At 73.1% G+C, this 22027-nt stretch overlaps 2 protein-coding genes across 4 annotated transcripts in view; one reads left to right on the forward strand and one right to left on the reverse strand.

The window, feature by feature from the left end:
- FAM171A2 (family with sequence similarity 171 member A2) overlaps nt 1-2552 on the forward strand; it is a 29457-nt gene extending 26905 nt beyond the window's left edge. Inside the window, exons 7-8 of the mRNA XM_075911481.2 lie at nt 156-282; nt 397-2552. Coding sequence (XP_075767596.2) covers nt 156-282; nt 397-1831 — 1562 coding nt within the window. The 3' untranslated portion in view covers nt 1832-2552. The remainder of the gene's footprint in view (nt 1-155; nt 283-396) is intronic.
- Nucleotides 2553-3848: 1296 nt separating this feature from the next.
- On the reverse strand, nt 3849-21638 carry GRN (granulin precursor). Of its 3 annotated transcripts, XM_089773985.1 has the most exons (12): nt 21482-21638; nt 16466-16604; nt 15725-15862; nt 14611-14695; nt 14284-14396; nt 13492-13728; nt 11093-11323; nt 9512-9742; nt 6172-6402; nt 4865-5098; nt 4352-4600; nt 3849-4267 (listed from the first exon to the last, which is right to left on the reverse strand). In XM_089773985.1, exons 2-12 carry the CDS (start codon nt 16601-16603, stop codon nt 4136-4138), a joined length of 2019 nt encoding a protein of 672 aa, XP_089630111.1. In that variant the 5' UTR covers nt 16604; nt 21482-21638; the 3' UTR covers nt 3849-4135. The 3 variants fall into 3 exon arrangements, with proteins under 3 accessions (XP_089630111.1, XP_089630112.1, XP_089630110.1); XM_089773986.1 differs by lacking the exon at nt 21482-21638 and having other exon boundaries at nt 4865-4993; XM_089773984.1 differs by lacking the exon at nt 21482-21638.
- Between the last annotated feature and the right edge of the window lie 389 nt (nt 21639-22027).

Genomic DNA, 22027 nt, shown 5'->3' on the forward strand with positions numbered 1-22027 from the left:
GCGTGGGACCTGCCCCCCCGGGGGAGGGGAACTTGTCCAAGGGCCGCCAGAGTGGGTCTAGACCCCGGAAGCTCCCGGCCCCTGCCCCGGCGGGAGGGAGCAGCTGCTGGCTGGCCGGGCGCCCGTCCCGCTCTGACCCGCTGCTGCCTTGCTAGGGCTGGTGGCGCTGGCGTCGGGGATGAGGGACATCGCGGCGTACCACACCGTCTTCCTGCTCACCATCCTGGGCGCGCTGGCGCTGCTGGTCCTGAGCCTGCTCTGCCTGCTCATCTACTACTGCAGGTGAGGCCGGGGGTCCCGGGGGAGCAGCACACCAGGGTGGGGGGCAGGGGCTGGGCCTGTCCTGCCCAGGGCAGTTCCCACCCTGGGGCCCCCTAACCGGGCCTGTCTCCCCAGGCGGAAGTGTCTGAAACCCCGGCAGCAGCACCGCAAGCTGCAGCCCCCCGGGCCCCTGGACCCCTCGAAGCGAGACCAGGCCACCTCCATGTCCCAGCTCAACCTGATCTGCACCAGCCACCTGGAGACGGCCTCGTCCGCCGGCGACACCGAGGCGCACACGCCCATCCTCAAGTCGGCCTTCTCCAGCACCCGCGAGCTGGGCAGCTCCCGCGAGGACTTCTTCCGCCACAAGGGCCGGCCCGGCGCCAAGGCCCCCGCGGACTCGCTGAGCCAGCGGGGCGCCCCCAAGCCCGAGTTCCCGCGCCCCGGGGAGAGCTTCCCGCTCAAGGCTGCGCGCTCCGTGGAGGGGCCGGGTGCGCTCGAGCCTCCGCTGCTGGAGGACTACAAGCGCAAGCACGCCCGGCCCGAGAGCAAGCCGTACCTCCAGGAGCCGCCCTCGCCGCCGCCCCTGCCGCCCCCCTTCGAGCACTACGGGGGCCACAAGGCGGAGCCCAAGGCCTCCGACTTCATGCTCTCGCAGTCGGCCGACCACCTGGCCCGGCCCAGCTCGCTCACCCAGCCGGGCCAGCTCATCTTCTGCGGCTCCATCGACCACGTGAAGGACAGCGTGTACCGCAGCGTCATGCCCACCCTGGTCATCCCGGCCCACTACATGCGCCTGGCGCCCGACTACCCCTCCGGCGAGCAGGCCCTGGGCGGCCCGGCCGAAGGCCAGCCCGAGGCGGAGGGCCTGCCCGGGCAGAGCGGGCCGCACGACCAGCCGCGGCCGCAGGGCGAGGGCTCGGAGGGCCAGAGCTGGGGGGCACACTCCTCCTCGGTCAGCGGCTCCGTCACCATCCCGGTGCTCTTCAACGAGTCCACCATGGCCCAGCTGAACGGGGAGCTGCAGGCGCTGACGGAGAAGAAGCTGCTGGAGCTGGGGGTGAAGCCGCACCCGCGGGCCTGGTTCGTCTCGCTGGACGGGCGCTCCTCCCAGGTGCGTCACTCCTACATCGACCTGCAGGGTGGCGAGCGGAGCCGCAGCAACGACGCCAGCCTGGACTCGGGCGTGGACCTGCCCGAGGCCAGGCCCCACAAGCGGGCCAAGGAGGAGCGGCTCCCCGCCCCCGCCCCCTACGCCAAGCTGGCCTTCCCCGAGGACGCGGAGCAGAGCAGCAGCGAGAGCCGCACGGCCATCTGCTCCCCCGAGGACAACTCCCTGACGCCCCTGCTGGACGAGGCGGCCGAGGCCCGGGCCGCCACCATCCCCCGCCGGGGCCGCAGCCGGGGCGCCAGCTCCCGCAGCAGTGCCAGCGAGCTGCGCCGGGACTCCATGACCAGCCCCGAGGACGAGCTGACCGACCCGGGCGAGGGCGCCGACGAGCTGGGCGACAAGAAGAGCCCTTGGCAGAAGCGGGAGGAGCGGCCGCTCATGGTCTTCAACGTCAAGTAAGCAGGGGGCCAATGCCCCGGCCCCTCGGAGCCAGCGCCCACTGGACAGCTCCACGCCCGGCCCCGGCCCTGTGCATCCCTGGGGGGGGGGGGGAGTCTGGCCCAGGAGCCAGGGACCTGCTCGATCTCCCCTCGGGCAGGGCTGCTGTAGGCCGGTGGGACGCTGAGGGTTTGTTGGGGGGAGGGGGAATGGCGGAGCCAGCAGCAGCGGCTGGAAGGGGTGAACAGCGTCCCGCTGCCAGCTGGGCAGCTCCAGGGCACCTGGGTGTCTGTGGCCGGGGCCTGGCGGCTGGCACCCTGCCGGGCCTGGTAGCTCCCAGCTGCCCACCCCTGCCCGAGACTTGACTGACGTTCTTGCCAAACACCCAGGGGTCAGGGTGGCGCTTCCCCAGCCACAGCCCAGCCAGCAGCCGGCCCCGGGCCGCCCCCCCAAGTGCCTTTGTGCCCCGCGCCGCAGGGCGAGCCGCACAGCTGGGAGCCAGCCTAATCCTCCCTGCTCCTAAGCGGCTTTCCCCAGGCTGGCTGCTGCCTCCGGCAAGGGGGGACCCCGACCGCAGGCTGGGAGCTGCCCAGGGCCCAGCTGCAGTGGAGGGCACTAGGGGTGGCAGGCTGTACCCCCTGGGTGCAGACAGCGGGGCAGCTGCCAGCCCCTGCACCCTGGGGGGGGCAGTAGGAGGTGGGCCCCTAGGGAATAAAACAGCTGCTGGTGGCATTTACTTTCACCTCTTAGTGTCTTTTTGCCCTCTGTGTGCTGCAGCCCCAGGCCCGTTCCCCCCACGTGTCCCGTTCCCCAGGGGTGCCTGTGCCTGTGGAACTCCTTGCCCCTGGCTGCCTAGGTGGGAGCAGGGAGCAGTTCTACAGCTGCCCCGTTACATCCATGCAGCTGTGTGTCATGCTGGCCTCCTGGGGTGGGACAAGCGCTAGTCTAGTCCCCCCCCCCATGGCTGTCCGGGGAGGGGGTGCGTGCAGGGTCCTGCCCTGGGGCGGGGAGAAGGGCAGTTGGTGCCTCCACATGTCAAACTGCAGGGAACTGACACCAGCAGCCCCTGCCCCGCGTGTCAGCCAGGACGGCGGGGCAGAGACTCAGCCTGGCATACACCCCCACCCGCTGCAGAGCAGGGCCTGGCCTCAAGCAGCCAGCTGGCCCCCCCCCCCCCCGCACGCACACACAGCTGGCCCCCCCGCACACACACACACACAGCTGGCCCCCCCGCACGCACACACACAGCTGGCCCCCCCCCCGCACGCACACACACAGCTGGCCCCCCCCGCACGCACACACACACAGCTGGCCCCCCCCGCACGCACACACAGCTGCCCCCCCCCCCCCCCCCCCCCCGCACGCACACACAGCTGGCCCCCCCCCGCACGCACACACAGCTGGCCCCCCCGCATGCACACACACAGCTGGCCCCCCCCCACACACACAGCTGGCCCCCCCCCCGCACGCACACACACACAGCTGGCCCCCCCCGCACGCGCACACACACACAGCTGCCCCCCCCGCACACACACACACACACACACACAGCTGGCCCCCCCCGCGCGCACACACACAGCTGGCCCCCCCCGCGCGCGCACACACACACACACACACACACAGCTGGCCCCCCCGCACACACACACAGCTGGCCCCCCCCGCACACACACACACACAGCTGGCCAGGGCTTGCTGGGGTTTTCCTGCTGGTAGTTCTGAAGGTGGCACACAGGCTGGGCCAGGAAGCCCCAGCACCCTCCTGCAGGCAGAGGGCCAGGGCCAGGGCCAGAGCTGGGTGAAACCCCCTTTGATCCCAGGAGGGGGGCTGGGGCTCCCCAGAATGGCATTAATATATAAACCCTTTGACCCTCACCTGTCTCGTCTGATTCCTAAGCTGTGGGCCGTGCCTCAGTTTCCCTTCCTGAGCTGGGCCGTGTGCAGTGCTGCTGGAGCACAAAGAGCAGGTGCCCAGCCTGCCCCCCACCCAGGGGGTCTGGACCCCAAGCCGGAGGGGAGAGAAGCTTTACAGAGACGGACATTGGGGCAGCACCACAGCCATCCATTTATTGGGTCTTGCACCCCCCACCTCTGGGTGGGAATGGGGGGGCCGTGCCCTGCATCACACACCAGGCAGGGGGTACACAGCGAAGTGGCTCAGCCCCCCCAGTGCTGCGGGGGGTCCCTGCCCCATGGCTCTGGGCTGGTGCCGTGGGGGCAGCGGCTCGCCCACGGCCTTAGCCCCAGAGCAGGGCGGTGGGGCAGCCTTGTGGGGCACAGGGCCCAGCATCGCCCCTCAGCTCTGCGGCAGCCGGGCTCCCCGGCACCTCACAGCAGGGGGCGCGGGCGGGGGGGGCGGGCGTCCCAGCGCAGGGGCCACCACCGCTTGCAGTCCAGGCCGGAGGGGGAGCAGCGGTAGGCCCAGGGGCAGCAGTGGCGCTGGTCGGCGCAGCAGGAGCCCTGCGGAGAGACGAGAGGCGGGTGAGGGGCTGCAGCGGGGGCAGGACGGAGCCCCCCCCCCGGCCCCACCCGCCCGGCGCTCACCCAGCGGTAGGGGCAGCACGCCCAGGCGCCCGCGGGGGCCTTGCAGCAGGTCTGGTGGTCGGGGCAGTAGTGCTGGGCGTCGCAGGCCACGTCGTTGCTGGGCTCGGCGCTGGCGGGCAGCAGGGAGGCTGCGGGGCTCAGGTCCCCAGGCAGCCCCCAGCCGGGCTCCTGCTTCTCACAGCTCTGCGCCGCCAGGTTGCAGGTGTAGCCCCAGGGGCAGCAGTGCTGGTGGTCCTCGCAACACACAGCCTGTGGGGAGAGGGGTCAGCCAGCCCCCCAGGAGTCCTGCCCCCTCCCTCCCCCGAGCCAGGAGTCCCAGCCAGCCCGAGGGGCAGAGCCCACGCGGACGAGAACTTGGTACCTGCAGCCACACGGATATTGGCAGGAATGAGCCGGCCCCGGCCAGCCCCCCACCCCGTGGAGACGGGGCCTGGCAGGGCCGTGTGTGGAGGGGAGCCCGACCCCCCTCGGCCCTGAAGCAGCCCCCCCGGCCCTGAAGCAGCCCCCCCCTACCTTTGGCAGGTTGCAGCAGGCCCAGGCGCCGGTCTCGCTCTTGCAGCAGGTCTGCCCGTCCTCGCAGCTGGTGCTCTGGTCGCAGGGCACAGCGCGGCGCGGGGGGGCGCTCACCAGGCGGGCAGGAACCTGGGGTGCCCAGGGCAGGGAGAGCAGAGCCTGGTCACAACTGCCCTCGGGGGTGCACGTGTAGCCCTTGGGGCAGCAGTGGACGTGGTCGGGGCAGCACACCGCCTGGGGGGGAGGGGAAGAGACTCAGCAGGTGCATCAGAAACACCCCCAGCCCCCACGCTGGGTACAGCCCCAGGCCCTCCAGCCCTAGACCCCCCCCCATGGACTGGATTGTGCAGAGAAAGCCTGCTCTCCATTCTCGGGGTGGGTGGGTGGGGGGGTAATGATGCTCCCACCCCCCTCCCCCATGAGGTAGCCGCCCCTCCCCCAGCCGCACTCCCACTCACCTCCACCAGGGGGCAGCCCCCCCAGCCACGCTCCCACTCACCTCCACCAGGGGGCAGCCCCCCCAGCCACGCTCCCACCCACCTCCACCAGGGGGCAACCCCCCCAACCGCGCTCCCACTCACCTCCACCAGGGCGCAACCCCCCCAGCCGTGCTCCCACTCACCTCCACCAGGGCGCCACGCTCCCACTCACCTCCACCAGGGGGCAGCCCCCCCAGCCACGCTCCCACCCACCTCCACCAGGGGGCAACCCCCCCAGCCGCGCTCCCACTCACCTCCACCAGGGGGCAACCCCCCAGCCACGCTCCCACTCACCTCCACCAGGGGGCAACCCCCCAGCCACGCTCCCACTCACCTCCACCAGGGGGCAGCCCCCCAGCCGCGCTCCCACTCACCTCCACCAGGGGGCAGCCCCCCCAGCTGCGCTCCCACTCACCTCCACCAGGGCACAACCCCCCCCAGCCGCGCTCCCACTCACCTCCACCAGGGCGCAACCCCCCCAACCGCGCTCCCACTCACCTCCACCAGGGCACAACCCCCCCCAACCGCGCTCCCACTCACCTCCACCAGGGGGCAACCCCCCCAGCCGCGCTCCCACTCACCTCCACCAGGGCGCAACCCCCCCAGCCACGCTCCCACTCACCTCCACCAGGGGGCAGCCCCCCCAGCCGCGCTCCCACTCACCTCCACCAGGGGGCAGCCCCCCCAGCCGCGCTCCCACTCACCTCCACCAGGGCGCAACCCCCCCAGCCGCACTCCCACCCACCTCCACCAGGGGGCAGCCCCCCCAGCCGCGCTCCCACTCACCTCCACCAGGGCACAACCCCCCCCAACCGCGCTCCCACTCACCTCCACCAGGGGGCAGCAGCCCCAGGCCCCAGTACTCAGGCGGCAGCAGGTGTTGCCGTCCGGGCAGCTGGTCTGCTCGTCGCAGGGCACGTCCCGCTCCCTGGAGGGCGCCCGCAGGCGCGCCGGGGTCTTCTCCAGCCAGGGGATGGAGGCGCCGGGTGCCTGGCAGCTGCTGCCGTCGCACGTGTAGCCCTTGGGGCAGCAGTGCATGTGGTCTGGGCAGCACACCGCCTGGGGGGGGGGGGAGACTCAGCAGGCACATCAAAAACAGGCACCCCCCTGGCTACTCCAGAGCGACCCGCTCCAGCCACAGACTCCCCCAGGGGCCCCTCTGCCCCCCCATCCCAACCCAGTCCCCAGCGTAGAGACCCCCCCAGCCGCGCTCCCACTCACCTCCACCAGGGCGCAACCCCCCAGCCGCGCTCCCACTCACCTCCACCAGGGGGCAACCCCCCCAGCCGCGCTCCCACTCACCTCCACCAGGGGGCAACCCCCCCAGCCGCGCTCCCACTCACCTCCACCAGGGGGCAGCCCCCCCAGCCGCGCTCCCACTCACCTCCACCAGGGCGCAACCCCCCAGCCGCGCTCCCACTCACCTCCACCAGGGGGCAGCCCCCCCAACCGCGCTCCCACTCACCTCCACCAGGGGGCAGCCCCCCCAGCCGCGCTCCCACCCACCTCCACCAGGGGGCAGCCCCCCCAGCCGCGCTCCCACTCACCTCCACCAGGGGGCAACCCCCCCAGCCGCGCTCCCACTCACCTCCACCAGGGGGCAGCCCCCCCAGCCGCGCTCTCACTCACCTCCACCAGGGGGCAGCCCCCCCAGCCGCGCTCCCACTCACCTCCACCAGGGGGCAGCCCCCCCAGCCGCGCTCTCACTCACCTCCACCAGGGGGCAGCCCCCCCAGCCACGCTCCCACTCACCTCCACCAGGGGGCAGCCCCCCCAGCCGCGCTCCCACTCACCTCCACCAGGGGGCAACCCCCCCAGCCGCGCTCCCACTCACCTCCACCAGGGGGCAACCCCCCCAGCCGCGCTCCCACTCACCTCCACCAGGGGGCAGCCCCCCCAGCCGCGCTCCCACTCACCTCCACCAGGGCGCAACCCCCCAGCCACGCTCCCACTCACCTCCACCAGGGGGCAGCCCCCCCAGCCGTGCTCCCACTCACCTCCACCAGGGCGCAACCCTCCCAGCCGCGCTCCCACTCACCTCCACCAGGGCGCAACCCCCCCCCCCAGCCGCGCTCCCACTCACCTCCACCAGGGCGCAACCCCCCCAGCCACGCTCCCACTCACCTCCACCAGGGGGCAGCCCCCCCAGCCGCGCTCCCACTCACCTCCACCAGGGGGCAGCCCCCCAGCCGCGCTCCCACTCACCTCCACCAGGGGGCAGCTCCCCCAGCCGCGCTCCCACTCACCTCCACCAGGGGGCAGCCCCCCAGCCGCGCTCCCACTCACCTCCACCAGGGGGCAGCCCCCCCAGCCGCGCTCCCACTCACCTCCACCAGGGGGCAACCCCCCAAGCCATGCTCCCACTCACCTCCACCAGGGGGCAGCCCCCCCAGCCGCGCTCCCACTCACCTCCACCAGGGGGCAGCCCCCCCAGCCGCGCTCCCACTCACCTCCACCAGGGGGCAGCCCCCCCAGCCGCGCTCCCACTCACCTCCACCAGGGGGCAGCCCCCCCAGCCACGCTCCCACTCACCTCCACCAGGGCGCAACCCCCCCAGCCGCACTCCCACTCACCTCCACCAGGGGGCAGCCCCCCCAACCGCGCTCCCACACACCTCCACCAGGGGGCAGCCCCCCCAGCCGCGCTCCCACTCACCTCCACCAGGGGACAACCCCCCCAGCCGCGCTCCCACTCACCTCCACCAGGGGACAGCCCCCCAGCCGCGCTCCCACTCACCTCCACCAGGGCACAACCCCCCCCAGCCACGCTCCCACTCACCTCCACCAGGGGGCAGCCCCCCCAGCCGCGCTCCCACTCACCTCCACCAGGGGGCAGCCCCCCCAGCCACGCTCCCACTCACCTCCACCAGGGGGCAGCCCCCCCAGCCGCGCTCCCACTCACCTCCACCAGGGGGCAGCCCCCCCAGCCACGCTCCCACTCACCTCCACCAGGGGGCAGCCCCCCCAGCCGCGCTCCCACTCACCTCCACCAGGGTGCAACCCCCCCAGCCGCGCTCCCACTCACCTCCACCAGGGGGCAGCCCCCCCAGTTGCGCTCCCACTCACCTCCACCAGGGGGCAACCCCCCAGCCACGCTTCCACTCACCTCCACCAGGGGCCAACCCCCCCAGCCGCGCTCCCACTCACCTCCACCAGGGGGCAGCCCCCCCAGTTGCGCTCCCACTCACCTCCACCAGGGGGCAGCCCCCCAGCCACGCTTCCACTCACCTCCACCAGGGGGCAGCCCCCGCAGCCACGCTCCCACTCACCTCCACCAGGGCGCAACCCCCCCAGCCACGCTCCCACTCACCTCCACCAGGGGGCAGCCCCCCCAGCCACGCTCCCACCCACCTCCACCAGGGGGCAACCCCCCCAGCCGCGCTCCCACTCACCTCCACCAGGGGGCAGCCCCCCAGCCGCGCTCCCACTCACCTCCACCAGGGTGCAACCCCCCCAGTTGCGCTCCCACTCACCTCCACCAGGGGGCAGCCCCCCCAGCCGCGCTCCCACTCACCTCCACCAGGGGGCAGCCCCCCCAGCCACGCTCCCACCCACCTCCACCAGGGGGCAACCCCCCCAGCCGCGCTCCCACTCACCTCCACCAGGGGGCAACCCCCCCAGCCGCGCTCCCACTCACCTCCACCAGGGGGCAACCCCCCAGCCACGCTCCCACTCACCTCCACCAGGGGGCAACCCCCCAGCCACGCTCCCACTCACCTCCACCAGGGGCAACCCCCCAGCCGCGCTCCCACTCACCTCCACCAGGGGGCAGCCCCCCCAGCCGCGCTCCCACTCACCTCCACCAGGGCGCAACCCCCCCAGCCGTGCTCCCACTCACCTCCACCAGGGGGCAGCCCCCCCAGCCGTGCTCCCACTCACCTCCACCAGGGGGCAGCCCCCCCAGCCGCGCTCCCACTCACCTCCACCAGGGCGCAACCCCCCCAACCGCGCTCCCACTCACCTCCACCAGGGCACAACCCCCCCCAGCCGCGCTCCCACTCACCTCCACCAGGGGGCAGCCCCCCCAGCCGCGCTCCCACTCACCTCCACCAGGGCACAACCCCCCCCAGCCGCGCTCCCACTCACCTCCACCAGGGCGCAACCCCCCCAGCCGCGCTCCCACTCACCTCCACCAGGGCACAACCCCCCCCAACCGCGCTCCCACTCACCTCCACCAGGGGGCAGCAGCCCCAGGCCCCAGTACTCAGGCGGCAGCAGGTGTTGCCGTCCGGGCAGCTGGTCTGCTCGTCGCAGGGCACGTCCCGCTCCCTGGAGGGCGCCCGCAGCCGCGCCGGGGTCTTCTCCAGCCAGGGGATGGAGGCGCCGGGTGCCTGGCAGCTGCTGCCGTCGCACGTGTAGCCCTTGGGGCAGCAGTGCATGTGGTCTGGGCAGCACACCGCCTGGGGGGGGGGGGAGACTCAGCAGGCACATCAAAAACAGGCACCCCCCTGGCTACTCCAGAGGGACCCGCTCCAGCCACAGACTCCCCCAGGGGCCCCTCTGCCCCCCCATCCCAACCCAGTCCCCAGCGTAGAGACCCCCCCAGCCGCGCTCCCACTCACCTCCACCAGGGGGCAACCCCCCCAGCCACGCTCCCACTCACCTCCACCAGGGGGCAGCCCCCCAAGCCGCGCTCCCACTCACCTCCACCAGGGGGCAGCCCCCCCAGCCGCGCTCCCACTCACCTCCACCAGGGGGCAGCCCCCCCAGCCGCGCTCCCACTCACCTCCACCAGGGGGCAACCCCCCCAGCCGCGCTCCCACTCACCTCCACCAGGGGGCAACCCCCCCAGCCGCGCTCCCACTCACCTCCACCAGGGGGCAGCCCCCCCAGCCGCGCTCCCACTCACCTCCACCAGGGGGCAACCCCCCCAGCCGCGCTCCCACTCACCTCCACCAGGGGACAGCCCCCCCAGCCGCGCTCCCACTCACCTCCACCAGGGGGCAGCCCCCCCAACCGCGCTCCCACTCACCTCCACCAGGGCGCAACCCCCCCAGCCGCGCTCCCACTCACCTCCACCAGGGGGCCGCCCCCCCAGCCGCGCTCCCACTCACCTCCACCAGGGGGCAACCCCCCCAGCCGCGCTCCCACTCACCTCCACCAGGGGGCAACCCCCCCAGCCGTGCTCCCACTCACCTCCACCAGGGCGCAACCCTCCCAGCCGCGCTCCCACTCACCTCCACCAGGGGGCAACCCCCCCAGCCGCGCTCCCACTCACCTCCACCAGGGGGCAACCCCCCCAGCCGCGCTCCCACTCACCTCCACCAGGGGGCAACCCCCCCAGCCGCGCTCCCACTCACCTCCACCAGGGGGCAACCCCCCAGCCACGCTCCCACTCACCTCCACCAGGGGGCAACCCCCCAGCCGCGCTCCCACTCACCTCCACCAGGGGGCAGCCCCCCCAGCCGCGCTCCCACTCACCTCCACCAGGGCGCAACCCCCCCAGCCGTGCTCCCACTCACCTCCACCAGGGGGCAGCCCCCCCAGCCGTGCTCCCACTCACCTCCACCAGGGGGCAGCCCCCCCAGCCGCGCTCTCACTCACCTCCACCAGGGCGCAACCCCCCCAACCACGCTCCCACTCACCTCCACCAGGGGGCAGCCCCCCCAGCCGCGCTCCCACTCACCTCCACCAGGGCGCAACCCCCCCAGCCGCGCTCCCACTCACCTCCACCAGGGCGCAACCCCCCCAGCTGCGCTCCCACTCACCTCCACCAGGGCACAACCCCCCCCAACCGCGCTCCCACTCACCTCCACCAGGGGGCAGCAGCCCCAGGCCCCAGTACTCAGGCGGCAGCAGGTGTTGCCGTCCGGGCAGCTGGTCTGCTCGTCGCAGGGCACGTCCCGCTCCCTGGAGGGCGCCCGCAGCCGCGCCGGGGTCTTCTCCAGCCAGGGGATGGAGGCGCCGGGTGCCTGGCAGCTGCTGCCGTCGCACGTGTAGCCCTTGGGGCAGCAGTGCATGTGGTCTGGGCAGCACACCGCCTGGGGGGGGGGGGAGACTCAGCAGGCACATCAAAAACAGGCACCCCCCTGGCTACTCCAGAGGGACCCGCTCCAGCCACAGACTCCCCCAGGGGCCCCTCTGCCCCCCCATCCCAACCCAGTCCCCAGCGTAGAGACCCCCCCAGCCGCGCTCCCACTCACCTCCACCAGGGCGCAACCCCCCAACCGCACTCCCACTCACCTCCACCAGGGGGCAGCCCCCCCAGCCGCGCTCCCACTCACCTCCACCAGGGGGCAGCCCCCCCAGCCGCGCTCCCACTCACCTCCACCAGGGCGCAACCCCCCAGCCACGCTCCCACTCACCTCCACCAGGGGGCAACCCCCCCAGCCGCGCTCCCACTCACCTCCACCAGGGGGCAACCCCCCCAGCCGCGCTCCCACTCACCTCCACCAGGGGGCAGCCCCCCAGCCGCGCTCCCACTCACCTCCACCAGGGCGCAACCCCCCCAGCCACGCTCCCACTCACCTCCACCAGGGGGCAGCCCCCCCAGCCGCGCTCCCACTCACCTCCACCAGGGCGCAACCCCCCCAGCCACGCTCCCACTCACCTCCACCAGGGGGCAGCCCCCCCAGCCGCGCTCCCACTCACCTCCACCAGGGCGCAACCCCCCCAACCGCGCTCCCACTCACCTCCACCAGGGCGCAACCCCCCCAACCGCGCTCCCACTCACCTCCACCAGGGGGCAGCCCCCCCAGCCGCGCTCCCACTCACCTCCACCAGGGGGCAGCCCCCCCAGCCGCGCTCCCACTCACCTCCACCAGGGGGCAGCCCCCCCAGCCGCGCTCCCACTCACCTCCACCAGGGGGCAGCCCCCCCAGCCGCGCTCCCACTCACCTCCACCAGGGGGCAGCCCCCCCAGCCGCGCTCCCACTCACCTCCACCAGGGGGCAGCCCCCCCAGCCGCGCTCCCACTCACCTCCACCAGGGGGCAGCCCCCCCAGCCGCGCTCCCACTCACCTCCACCAGGGGGCAACCCCCCCAGCCGCGCTCCCACTCACCTCCACCAGGGGGCAACCCCCCCAGCCGCGCTCCCACTCACCTCCACCAGGGCGCAACCCCCCAACCGCGCTCCCATCCACCTCCACCAGGGGGCAGCCCCCCCAGCCGCGCTCCCACTCACCTCCACCAGGGGGCAGCCCCCCCAGCCGCGCTCCCACTCACCTCCACCAGGGGGCAACCCCCCCAGCCGCGCTCCCACTCACCTCCACCAGGGGGCAGCCCCCCCAGCCGCGCTCCCACTCACCTCCACCAGGGCGCAACCCCCCCAGCCGCGCTCCCACTCACCTCCACCAGGGGGCAACCCCCCCAGCCGCGCTCCCACTCACCTCCACCAGGGCGCAACCCCCCCAGCCGCGCTCCCACTCACCTCCACCAGGGGGCAGCCCCCCCAGCCGTGCTCCCACTCACCTCCACCAGGGCGCAACCCCCCCAGCCGCGCTCCCACTCACCTCCACCAGGGGGCTACCCCCCCAGCCGCACTCCCACTCACCTCCACCAGGGCGCAACCCCCCCAGCCGTGCTCCCACTCACCTCCACCAGGGGGCAGCCCCCCCAGCCGTGCTCCCACTCACCTCCACCAGGGCGCAACCCCCCCAGCCGCGCTCCCACTCACCTCCACCAGGGCGCAACCCCCCCAGCCGCGCTCCCACTCACCTCCACCAGGGGGCAGCCCCCCCAGCCGTGCTCCCACTCACCTCCACCAGGGCGCAACCCCCCCAGCCGCGCTCCCACTCACCTCCACCAGGGGGCAACCCCCCCAGCCGCACTCCCACTCACCTCCACCAGGGCGCAACCCCCCCAGCCGTGCTCCCACTCACCTCCACCAGGGGGCAGCCCCCCCAGCCGCGCTCCCACTCACCTCCACCAGGGCGCAACCCCCCCAGCCGCGCTCCCACTCACCTCCACCAGGGTGCAACCCCCCCAGCCGCGCTCCCACTCACCTCCACCAGGGCGCAACCCCCCCAGCCGCGCTCCCACTCACCTCCACCAGGGTGCAACCCCCCCAGCCGCGCTCCCACTCACCTCCACCAGGGTGCAACCCCCCCAGCCGCGCTCCCACTCACCTCCACCAGGGGGCAACCCCCCCAGCCGCGCTCCCACTCACCTCCACCAGGGTGCAACCCCCCCCAACCGCGCTCCCACTCACCTCCACCAGGGGGCAGCAGCCCCAGGCCCCAGTACTCAGGCGGCAGCAGGTGTTGCCGTCCGGGCAGCTGGTCTGCTCGTCGCAGGGCACGTCCCGCTCCCTGGAGGGCGCCCGCAGGCGCGCCGGGGTCTTCTCCAGCCAGGGGATGGAAGCACCGGGCGGGTGGCAGCTGCCCCTGGCCAGGTCGCACGTGTAGTCCTTGGGGCAGCAGTGCACGTGGTCCGGGCAGCACACCGCCTGGGGGGAGGCTTGTTAGTGTATAGGAGTCAGTGATATGGGCCCCTGGCTGGCTCCCAAGGGGACAGTACTGGGGGGTAGAAAGGGGGGAGTGGCCAGCCACAGGGGGTGGGAACAGGGCTGCAGGAGGTGGGGGCTACATATGGGCAGGAGAGGTGGCTGGGCAGCCCCGTGGGGCAATGCGCAGTGGGGCAGAGCAGTTGGCCAGCTCTGCGGGGTGGGGGCAGGGCTGTAGGGAGGGGGCTGCGTATGGGCAGGAGGGGCCATCCGGCTTGGGGGGGCTCTAGGCAGGGCCCCTTGTCTCCCCGGCATGTGGCAGCAGGATATTGCAAGACGGACTCTGGCCAGCACTGCCAGGGACCCCCCCCCCCCATCAACCCACGGCTCCTTCATCCCAGCCCTGCCCCCCATCGGCTCCTTCATCAGAGCCCCATGCCCCCCAGCAACCCACGCCCCCCCCAGCCCTGTCCCCCCATGGGAGCCTCATCTCCCCACCCCCATGGGTCCCTGGATACCCGCCCTGGGAGCCCTGCAGCCGCTTCCGGAGCCTGGTACCTGTGGCATGGGGCAGCACCCCCAGGCGCCGGTGGGCATCACGCAGCAGGTGGAGTCATTGGGGCACTCGGATTTGCCGTCGGGGCACTGGACGGCCCCTGCCGTCGGGAGACCTGCCGGAAGCAGGACCAGCGCCTGGTGCTCAGCAGGGAGAAGCCCAGCCGCTCCGCCCACTAGTCCACACTGCCAAGCCCACGGGGTCTAGCGAGAGAACCCTGCCCCCAACGCACCAGTGCAGCCAGGCAGGGCTCCCGCCATCGGGCACAGCCCTGGCGCCCCGACCAGGCCACAGGATCGACAGGGCCCAGGTGCGGTGCCCCCCCATACCTGGGAGCACGAAGCAGGATCTGCCATCGGCGCTGCAGTGGGCCCCCCGGGGGCAGCAGTGACGCCCGTCGGCGCAGGCCACGGCCTGAGGAGAGAGGAGATGGCTCGGGGCACGGCCGGCCCGGGACAGGCAGTGGGGGCTGGGAGCAGACCCGGGGGCAGCGGGAACGGGCCTGAGGCAGACGGAGGCTGGCACCAAGCAGCTGACCCCCCCAAAGGTCCATCCAGCCCCGGGTCCTGTCTGCCCACAGCGGCCAACGCCGGGCGCTCCAGAGGGAGGGACCAGACCAGGGATCCCTCCCGTCGCCGTTCCCAGGCCTGGCACACAAACAGCCGCTGGTGTTAAAGTCCTGGTCCTCACAACATCCTCTGGCAAGGAGTTCCACAAGTTGACGGCTCAGTATTAGCTCCATCTCCAGGGAAATGGAGGCACTGGGAGGGGCCAGAACTCAGCAGCAGAGGCTGGGGAACAGAACCCAGGGGGCCCCCAGTTCTAAGCCCTGGAGAACGCTGCTTCCCCAGGCCAGAGCAGCGCCCATGCCGATGGAGGAAGGCGTCCCAGCCTGGCAGCATCAAGCTGGGCTGGGCACACAGAGGAAAACACCAGCCCTTGGCCAAGCAGTTCAGGGCAGGGGGAGAGCCCCAGACATGCCCTACAGTCCAGCCTGCAGGCAGTAAACCCTGGCACCGTGCTGTCCCCAGACCTTCCACTCTCACATGGGCACCAGGGGCCAGCCAGCCCCATAACCAGTCTCCAGCAGGGGTCAGCCCCAGGGGAACCAAAAAGCCCCAAGGTAGCAAATGTGGGGTAATTCGTCCCCCAAGAAGGCCTCATCCTGACCATAGAGGCTCAAGCCCCAAAGGAGGAGGTCTGAACACCCATCTGTGTGAGCAGCAGTGGGGACAACTCGGCATGTCCCTGGAATGCCTCTGTGGCATCCTGCAGCAGGGAGTTCCGCAGGTGGAAGGGATTTCCATTAGCGCCAGGGAAGCCTACGGGAAGGGTCCCAACCCACCCAGCAGCTGGCCAGGAAGCTCTCTAGGGAGAACAGCCCCAGCCCAACACCCTGAGGGGACAGCAAACCCACAGGCCCTGCCCCTGCCCGGCACTCACCTCCGCCAAGGGACAACAGCCGAAGGAGCCGGCCGACGTGCGCAGGCAGCTGTACTCCACGGGACACTGCCGGCCATCGGGGCACACGGTGCCAGCCGGCTCAGCCGCGCTGCCAGTCCGGGTCATGGGCAGGGAGCCCTGGGGAGGAGGTAGACGGTGGAGACACAGCTTGGGGGGCAGGCGCTCCACCCCCTGGACCCACGGAGGGCAGCGCTTCCCACGGGGGCTCCAGGAGGGTGCTGGAGGGCTGGCCCCTTCCGCCGTGGGGGGAGCAGCTACACAGCAAGGGCCCCCGGACGCCAGCGGCTTCTACCCCTCAGTGGCAGAAGACTCAGCCCTGGGGCCTAGACCAGACGCTGCTCAGCCCCCCCAGCCGGCGCAGGCTGCTCCGGGGCCCAGCCCGGGGGGGGGGGGGCAGGAAGTAAATCACAGGCAGGTTCTGCATCAGGCTTCCGCCGGGATCTGGGCTGAGCCAATGACAGCGCTCCCCGGGGACAGAGCCCCCCGCCCCTCCCACGCAGCTCCCGCCCCTCCCGCCCCCACCCCAGCCGTGCCCCCCTCCCGCCCCCAGCGCAGCTCCCCCCTCCCGGCGCAGCTCCCGCCCTGCAGAGCCCCAGCACGCTCGCCGCACGCTTGCCTGCCGGGACAGGTTGAGCCGTTAGCTCCCGTCCACACGGCCCAGCCGCACCCAGCGGGTTGGGGGGGCGAGTGCCGGGCAGGGACCGTGACAGAGACACTCACCAGCGCCGGGGGGCAGCAGGCGTAGCCGCCCCCTCGCGGGTCCCGGCAGCAGACGTCCCGCCCAGGGCACAGCCGCCCGTCCGGGCACCGCAGGGAGGCCACCGCTCCGACCAGCACCAGCCACACAAGCGACCCCATCCTGCAAGGGAGCAGCCCTCTGCTCAGCCGCCGCGCCCCGGCTCCCCCCAGCCCCTCACTCCCAGCCCTGCCCGTCCCCTGGGGCACCTGGCTGGGGACCAGTGGAGTCAGTCACCTGCCTCGGTTTCCCCATCTGTAAAATGGGGGTAAGGTCACTCCCAGGAGCCCAGGCCCCCAGCTGGCACCACAGGCCACTTCCCCAGCCCCCGCCAAGCCCTTGTCTGGCCCCAGCCTGCGCGCGTCACACCAGAAGGTCCCACTGCCTCACTGGGGAGAGGGCCAGGCCCTGGCCTGCTGCTGGGGTCCAGCCCTAGGAGGGGGCCAGAGTCCAAGCCGATAGGAGCTTCCGCCTCCCGGCTCCAGCAAGGATCTGGCCACAGGCCAGGCCAGGCGGTTGCAGCAGGGGCGGAAAGGGCAGCCGGGTATCTGGGTGCGGCAGCTGGGCCTGTGGGAGCTTCCTGAGGCCCCTCTGAGCGAGAGCAGCGTGGCCCAGTGGTTAGAACACCAGGCCAGGCCCTGCAGCGAGCCGGGCGAGACCCAGGCCCCGGCCGGGCTGGCCTGGGGGGGGCTGACCACGCGCCCTGCCTGCTGCCGGGGACTGGAGTCACCCTGGGGGACCCGGCCCCACCTCCCTCAGCCTGGGCCTGCTGGGCCGGCTCCCCGGGTAAACAGGGCAGGGGGCAGCTGTGTGCTGCAGAGAACCCCTGGGAAACCACAGCCCCCCAGGCCGCGCCCCCGCCCCCCCACGGCTCAGGCAGCCCCCCAGGCCGCGCCCCCGCCCCCCCAAGGCTCAGGCAGCCCCCCCATTGCACAGGCCGCGCCCCCGCCCCCCCAAGGCTCAGGCAGCCCCCCCCATGGCTCAGGCCGCGCCCCCGCCCCCCCAAGGCTCAGGCAGCCCCCCCATTGCACAGGCCACGCCCCCCGCCCCCCTAAGGCTCAGGCAGCCCCCCCATTGCACAGGCCGCGCCCCCCGCCCCCCCCAAGGCTCAGGCAGCCCCCCCATTGCACAGGCCACGCCCCCGCCCCCCCAAGGCTCAGGCAGCCCCCCCATTGCACAGGCTGCGCCCCCGCCCCCCCAAGGCTCAGGCAGCCCCCCCCATTGCACAGGCCACGCCCCCGCCCCCCCAAGGCTCAGGCAGCCCCCCCATTGCACAGGCTGCGCCCCTGCCCCCCAAGGCTCAGGCAGCCCCCCCATTGCACAGGCCACGCCCCCGCCCCCCCATGGCTCAGGCAGCCCCCCCATTGCACAGGCCACGCCCCCGCCCCCCCATGGCTCAGGCAGCCCCCCACCTCCCATTGTATAGGTAGCACCTCCACCCCCACCCATGGCTCGGGGGTGCCCCCGGCCCCCAGAGTCCAGAACCCCCCGGCCTCTGGTGGGGAAGGGGGGGTCTCACCCTGCCCCCCTACGGGAGGGAGATGCACCCGCCTCTCCGGGCCCCACGGCTGCACGTGCCTCCAGCTGCTTTCACTTCCTGCTGGAGCCGCAGCCCCGATAGCATCGCCCAGCGGCGCAGCCACGCGGCCCCGCGCCACCAAGCAGCCAGCTCGGGGCACACGGCTCAGCACCGCTCTGCCCACAGGCCAGCCCAGGCACCAGCGCAGCTGGGGGTCAGCTGCCTCCCTCTCTGGCAGCCAGGCCGGGGGCCCGAGAGCAGCCTCCACTAGGACACCTGCGGCCTGGGTGCCGCTGTGGTTACCCCCCCCCCCCCCGCCACTGCCCGGCCTGGGCCCAGCTCATCACGGCCCCTCCCACCGCAGAGCCAACAGCAGCCCCCAGCCGGAGGAGGGGGAGGCCCCTTTTACACATGGAGAAACTGAGGCACAGCGAGGGTCAGGGCTAAGCTGGGAACTGGAGCGGCTCCCGTCCAGCCAACCGAGGCTCAGGAAGGGGCAGCAGAGAGGGATCCAGACTCGACTCCGTGCAATCCCAGGCCTCTCCCCCCGGCTCCAGCTGGAAGGACGCCAGCCCTGCCCAAGTGGGGCGCCCCCACGGCCAGCCCCAAACTGACCGGCCAGGTGACCCGGGCAAGTCCCCTCCCCAGGCCCTGCAGCGGGCAGGGAGAACGGCTCCCCGGGGCATGGCGCCCACATGATGGAGGCAAGTCACAGGCCTGTCCTCCCAGCTCTGGGTCCCCCCAGTGTGCAAAGGAACCCCAGGGCGCCCCACAGCACCCCTGCCCCCCAGAAGCACGCACAGCAAAGCAGGGCAGGGCCATGCCTGGGGCAGCAGGCACAGCTCAGCCGGTGTGCGTGCACCAGGGTGGGGGGGCGAGGGCGACACCAGTTCCTCTTCGCTCTCACGCCTGTGTTTGCACCGGATTTCTCCCCACTGCGAAGGAAGCCAACCCCATGACGGGGGGGGCGGGGGGGGGCAGGGAGGAAACCCAGGAAGGGGGAAGGCAGACCCAGAGCAGACAGCTGGGCCCCAGGACACCCACAGGCACAGCCGCAGGGCAGCGGGTGGGGGTCCGGCAGCCCAGCCCAGTCACTGGGAGCACGGGTGGCAACCCGGCCACGGACACGCGCTGCTTCTTGGCTGTGCCGGAGCTGAGCCCCGCAACGGAGCCAGGGCAGGGGTACAGCGAGCAGGGCACAGCTACCCCCAGCCACCCCCACGGGCCTCTTGCTACTGCACCAGGGCAGAGCCCAGCCGGCAGCGCCAGCCTGGCCCCAAGCCCCAGCCATCCCGCCCGCGCAGAGGAACCCACACCAGTGGCACCGGGCTCGCAGAGGGCTCCAGGGCCATCTCCCAGAAGGGCAGTGCCAAAGAGAAGGGGAGGTGCCCACCGCCCCCACGCCAGGGACAAGGAAATGAAACTGCAGCGTCAGGCCACGGGCGCCCTGGCCTAGGGAACAGGCTCCCGAAAACGGTGACCACGCAGTTCGGCTCCACAGCATGTGCCTGCCGGGCACGGCCACCAGCGGGGAGGGGTCGCCCCCAGCCGGCATGGCTGTACCAGGAGAGAGCCGGCACGTTGGCTCACTCTCTGGGCAGGGACCCGGGTCTCCATTTGATTGGGAAGCAGCCAGGGGACCCCTGGGGTGGGAGGACAGAGCACCCCTCCCCCTAGCCTGGGCTCCTTTGCCTGCTGCACAGCCCCCTCCTTTGGCCAGAGACCCAGCCAGGCCACTGGCCCTCAGGAAGGGGGCCGGCCCCCACCGACCCCAGGGACACCGGCAGACCCACCCCAGGCCGTGAGCCAGACCCTGCCGGGGAAAGGGCAATTTTGGCAGAGTGCGCCCGTCTCAGGCCATCTCTAGCAGCCAGTGTCTGCCTAGGGCAGGTGCTTCATGGCTGGGCTGGTCACACCTCACGCCCTGAGCAGCACCCCCTTGTAGGCCACGCAGACCTGGGGAGGACAGCACCCAACACCACTACAGACAGGGAAACTGAGGCACAGGGCTGGCCCGCCAAGGTGCTGCAGCAACTCAGAGGCGGAGTCAGGAACAGAAGAGCCCCGAGCGTGGGCCGTGACAGCAGCCTTCCCCCTCAGCAAAGAGCTGGCCTAGCGGGCAGCAGCCGGCCACGGGCACCTCCCTCCCAGCGCAGGGCGAGGCCACTGGGGTCCCCTGGCCAGTCACTCAGCACCATGGGTCACGCTCGGCTCCGGAGCAAACTGCCAGCCCCCCCCGCGCCACGGCCACGAGGAGACCTTGGCCCATGCCAGAGGGGAGGGGGCTCACCATGCCACCGCGCGCTTTGCCAGCACAACTCTCAGAGTCCTGGCTCCAACCCACCCCCAGCCATGGGGTGCCACGTGCCCGCCCCCCATCCAAAGCCACCAGGGCTCCCCAGCCCAACACCCCCTGCACCACCAGGCCCCCGTACCTAGGGCAGCAAGTCACATAGACAGCCCCGAGCTGGGCTGCGCCCCCCCCAGCCTGGCAGCACCTCCTCCCCCAGCATACCCCAGCCTGGCAGCGCCCCCTCCAGCCTGGCAGTGCCCCCTCCCCCCAGCGCCCCCCCCAGCCTGGCAGCGCCCCCTCCAGCCTGGCAGCACCTCCTCCCCCAGCATACCCCAGCCTGGCAGTGCCCCCTCCCCCCAGCGCCCCCCCCAGCCTGGCAGCGCCCCCCCGCTCCCCCTGGCATCCCCCAGCCTGGCAGCGCCCCCCCAGCCTGGCAGCACCTCCTCCCCCCAGCACCCCCCCCAGCCTGGCAGCGTCCCCCTCCAGCCTGGCAGCGCCCCCTCCCCCCAGCGCCCCCCCCTCCCAGCCTGGCAGCACCTCCTCCCCCCAGCGCCCCCCCAGCCTGGCAGCGCCCCCTCCCCCCAGCGCCCCCTCCCAGCCTGGCAGCGCCCCCTCCCCCCAGCGCCCCCTCCCAGCCTGGCAGCACCCCCTCCCCCCAGCACCCCCCCCAGCCTGGCAGCGCCCCCTCCCCCCAGGACCCCCCCCAACCTGGCAGTGCCCCCTCCCCCCAGCGCCCCCCCAGCCTGGCAGCGCCCCCTCCCCCCAGCGCCCCCTCCCAGCCTGGCAGCACCCCCTCCCCCCAGCACCCCCCAGCCTGCCTGGCAGTGCCCCCCCAACCTGGCAGTGCCCCCTCCCCCCAGCGCCCCCCCAGCCTGGCAGCGCCCCCTCCCCCCAGCGCCCCCTCCCAGCCTGGCAGCACCCCCTCCCCCCAGCACCCCCCCCCAGCCTGGCAGTGCCCCCCCCCCCAACCTGGCAGTGCCCCCTCCCCCCAGCACCCCCCCCAGCCTGGCAGCGCCCCCTCCCCCCAGCATCCCCCCCAGCCTGGCAGCGCCCCCTCCCCCCAGCGCCCCCCCAGCCTGGCAGCGCCCCCTCCCCCCAGCGCCCCCTCCCAGCCTGGCAGCACCCCCTCCCCCCAGCACCCCCCCCCAGCCTGGCAGTGCCCCCTCCCCCCAGCGCTCCCCCCCGCACCTGAGGCTGCTTCGCTCCAGCCCCGCCAGCTCCCGACCGGTGGCAGCAGCGTAAAGGTCCCTCCAGGCGCTAGTCCCGCCCCCTCCTTCTGATTGGCCAGGGGCGGAGCTTTCCCGGCTCCTACTGGTTGTTGCCCTCAAAGGGGTGGGACGTGCTGGTCAGAGCCGCCCGCGGGAATTCCCGGGAGTCATGTGACGAACCCGTCACATGACCCAGACTCCAGCGGCTCGGAGCACGTGGTGGGAGGCTTGTGCCCTCTGCACCCCAGCCCAGGCATCTGCAGCGCTGGGGGGAGGGGCTGGGAATCCTCGCCCGCCCGCCCCCCCCCCAGGCCTGAGGCCGCCCCCGCCCTCGCCTGGCCCCCCCTCCGGGCCTGGGGCCGCCCCCGCCCTCACCCGCCCCCCCCCTCCGGGCCTGGGGCCGCCCCCGCCCTCGCCTGGCCCCCCCTCCGGGCCTGGGGCCGCCCCCGCCCTCACCCGCCCCCCCCCCTCCGGGCCTGGGGCCGCCCCCGCCCTCCCCCTGGGGTGGGGGTCCCCGCCCGCCGTG

This window comes from Pelodiscus sinensis, chromosome 29 (genome assembly GCF_052426305.1).
Source record: "Pelodiscus sinensis isolate ZL-2025 chromosome 29, ASM5242630v1, whole genome shotgun sequence".
NCBI classification, from domain to species: domain Eukaryota; kingdom Metazoa; phylum Chordata; order Testudines; family Trionychidae; genus Pelodiscus; species Pelodiscus sinensis.

Coding starts and splice junctions, on each gene's coding strand:
- GRN (XM_089773985.1), bottom strand. CDS start 16,603: ATGGGGTCGCTTGTGTGGCTGGTGCTGGTCGGAGCGGTGGCCTCCCTG. Junction 14,696..15,724: donor GCTGTTGTCCCTTGGCGGAG/GTGAGTGCCGGG, acceptor CTCTCTCCTCAG/GCCGTGGCCTGCGCCGACGG. Junction 6,403..9,511: donor GCTGCTGCCCCCTGGTGGAG/GTGAGTGGGAGC, acceptor CCCCCCCCCCAG/GCGGTGTGCTGCCCAGACCA.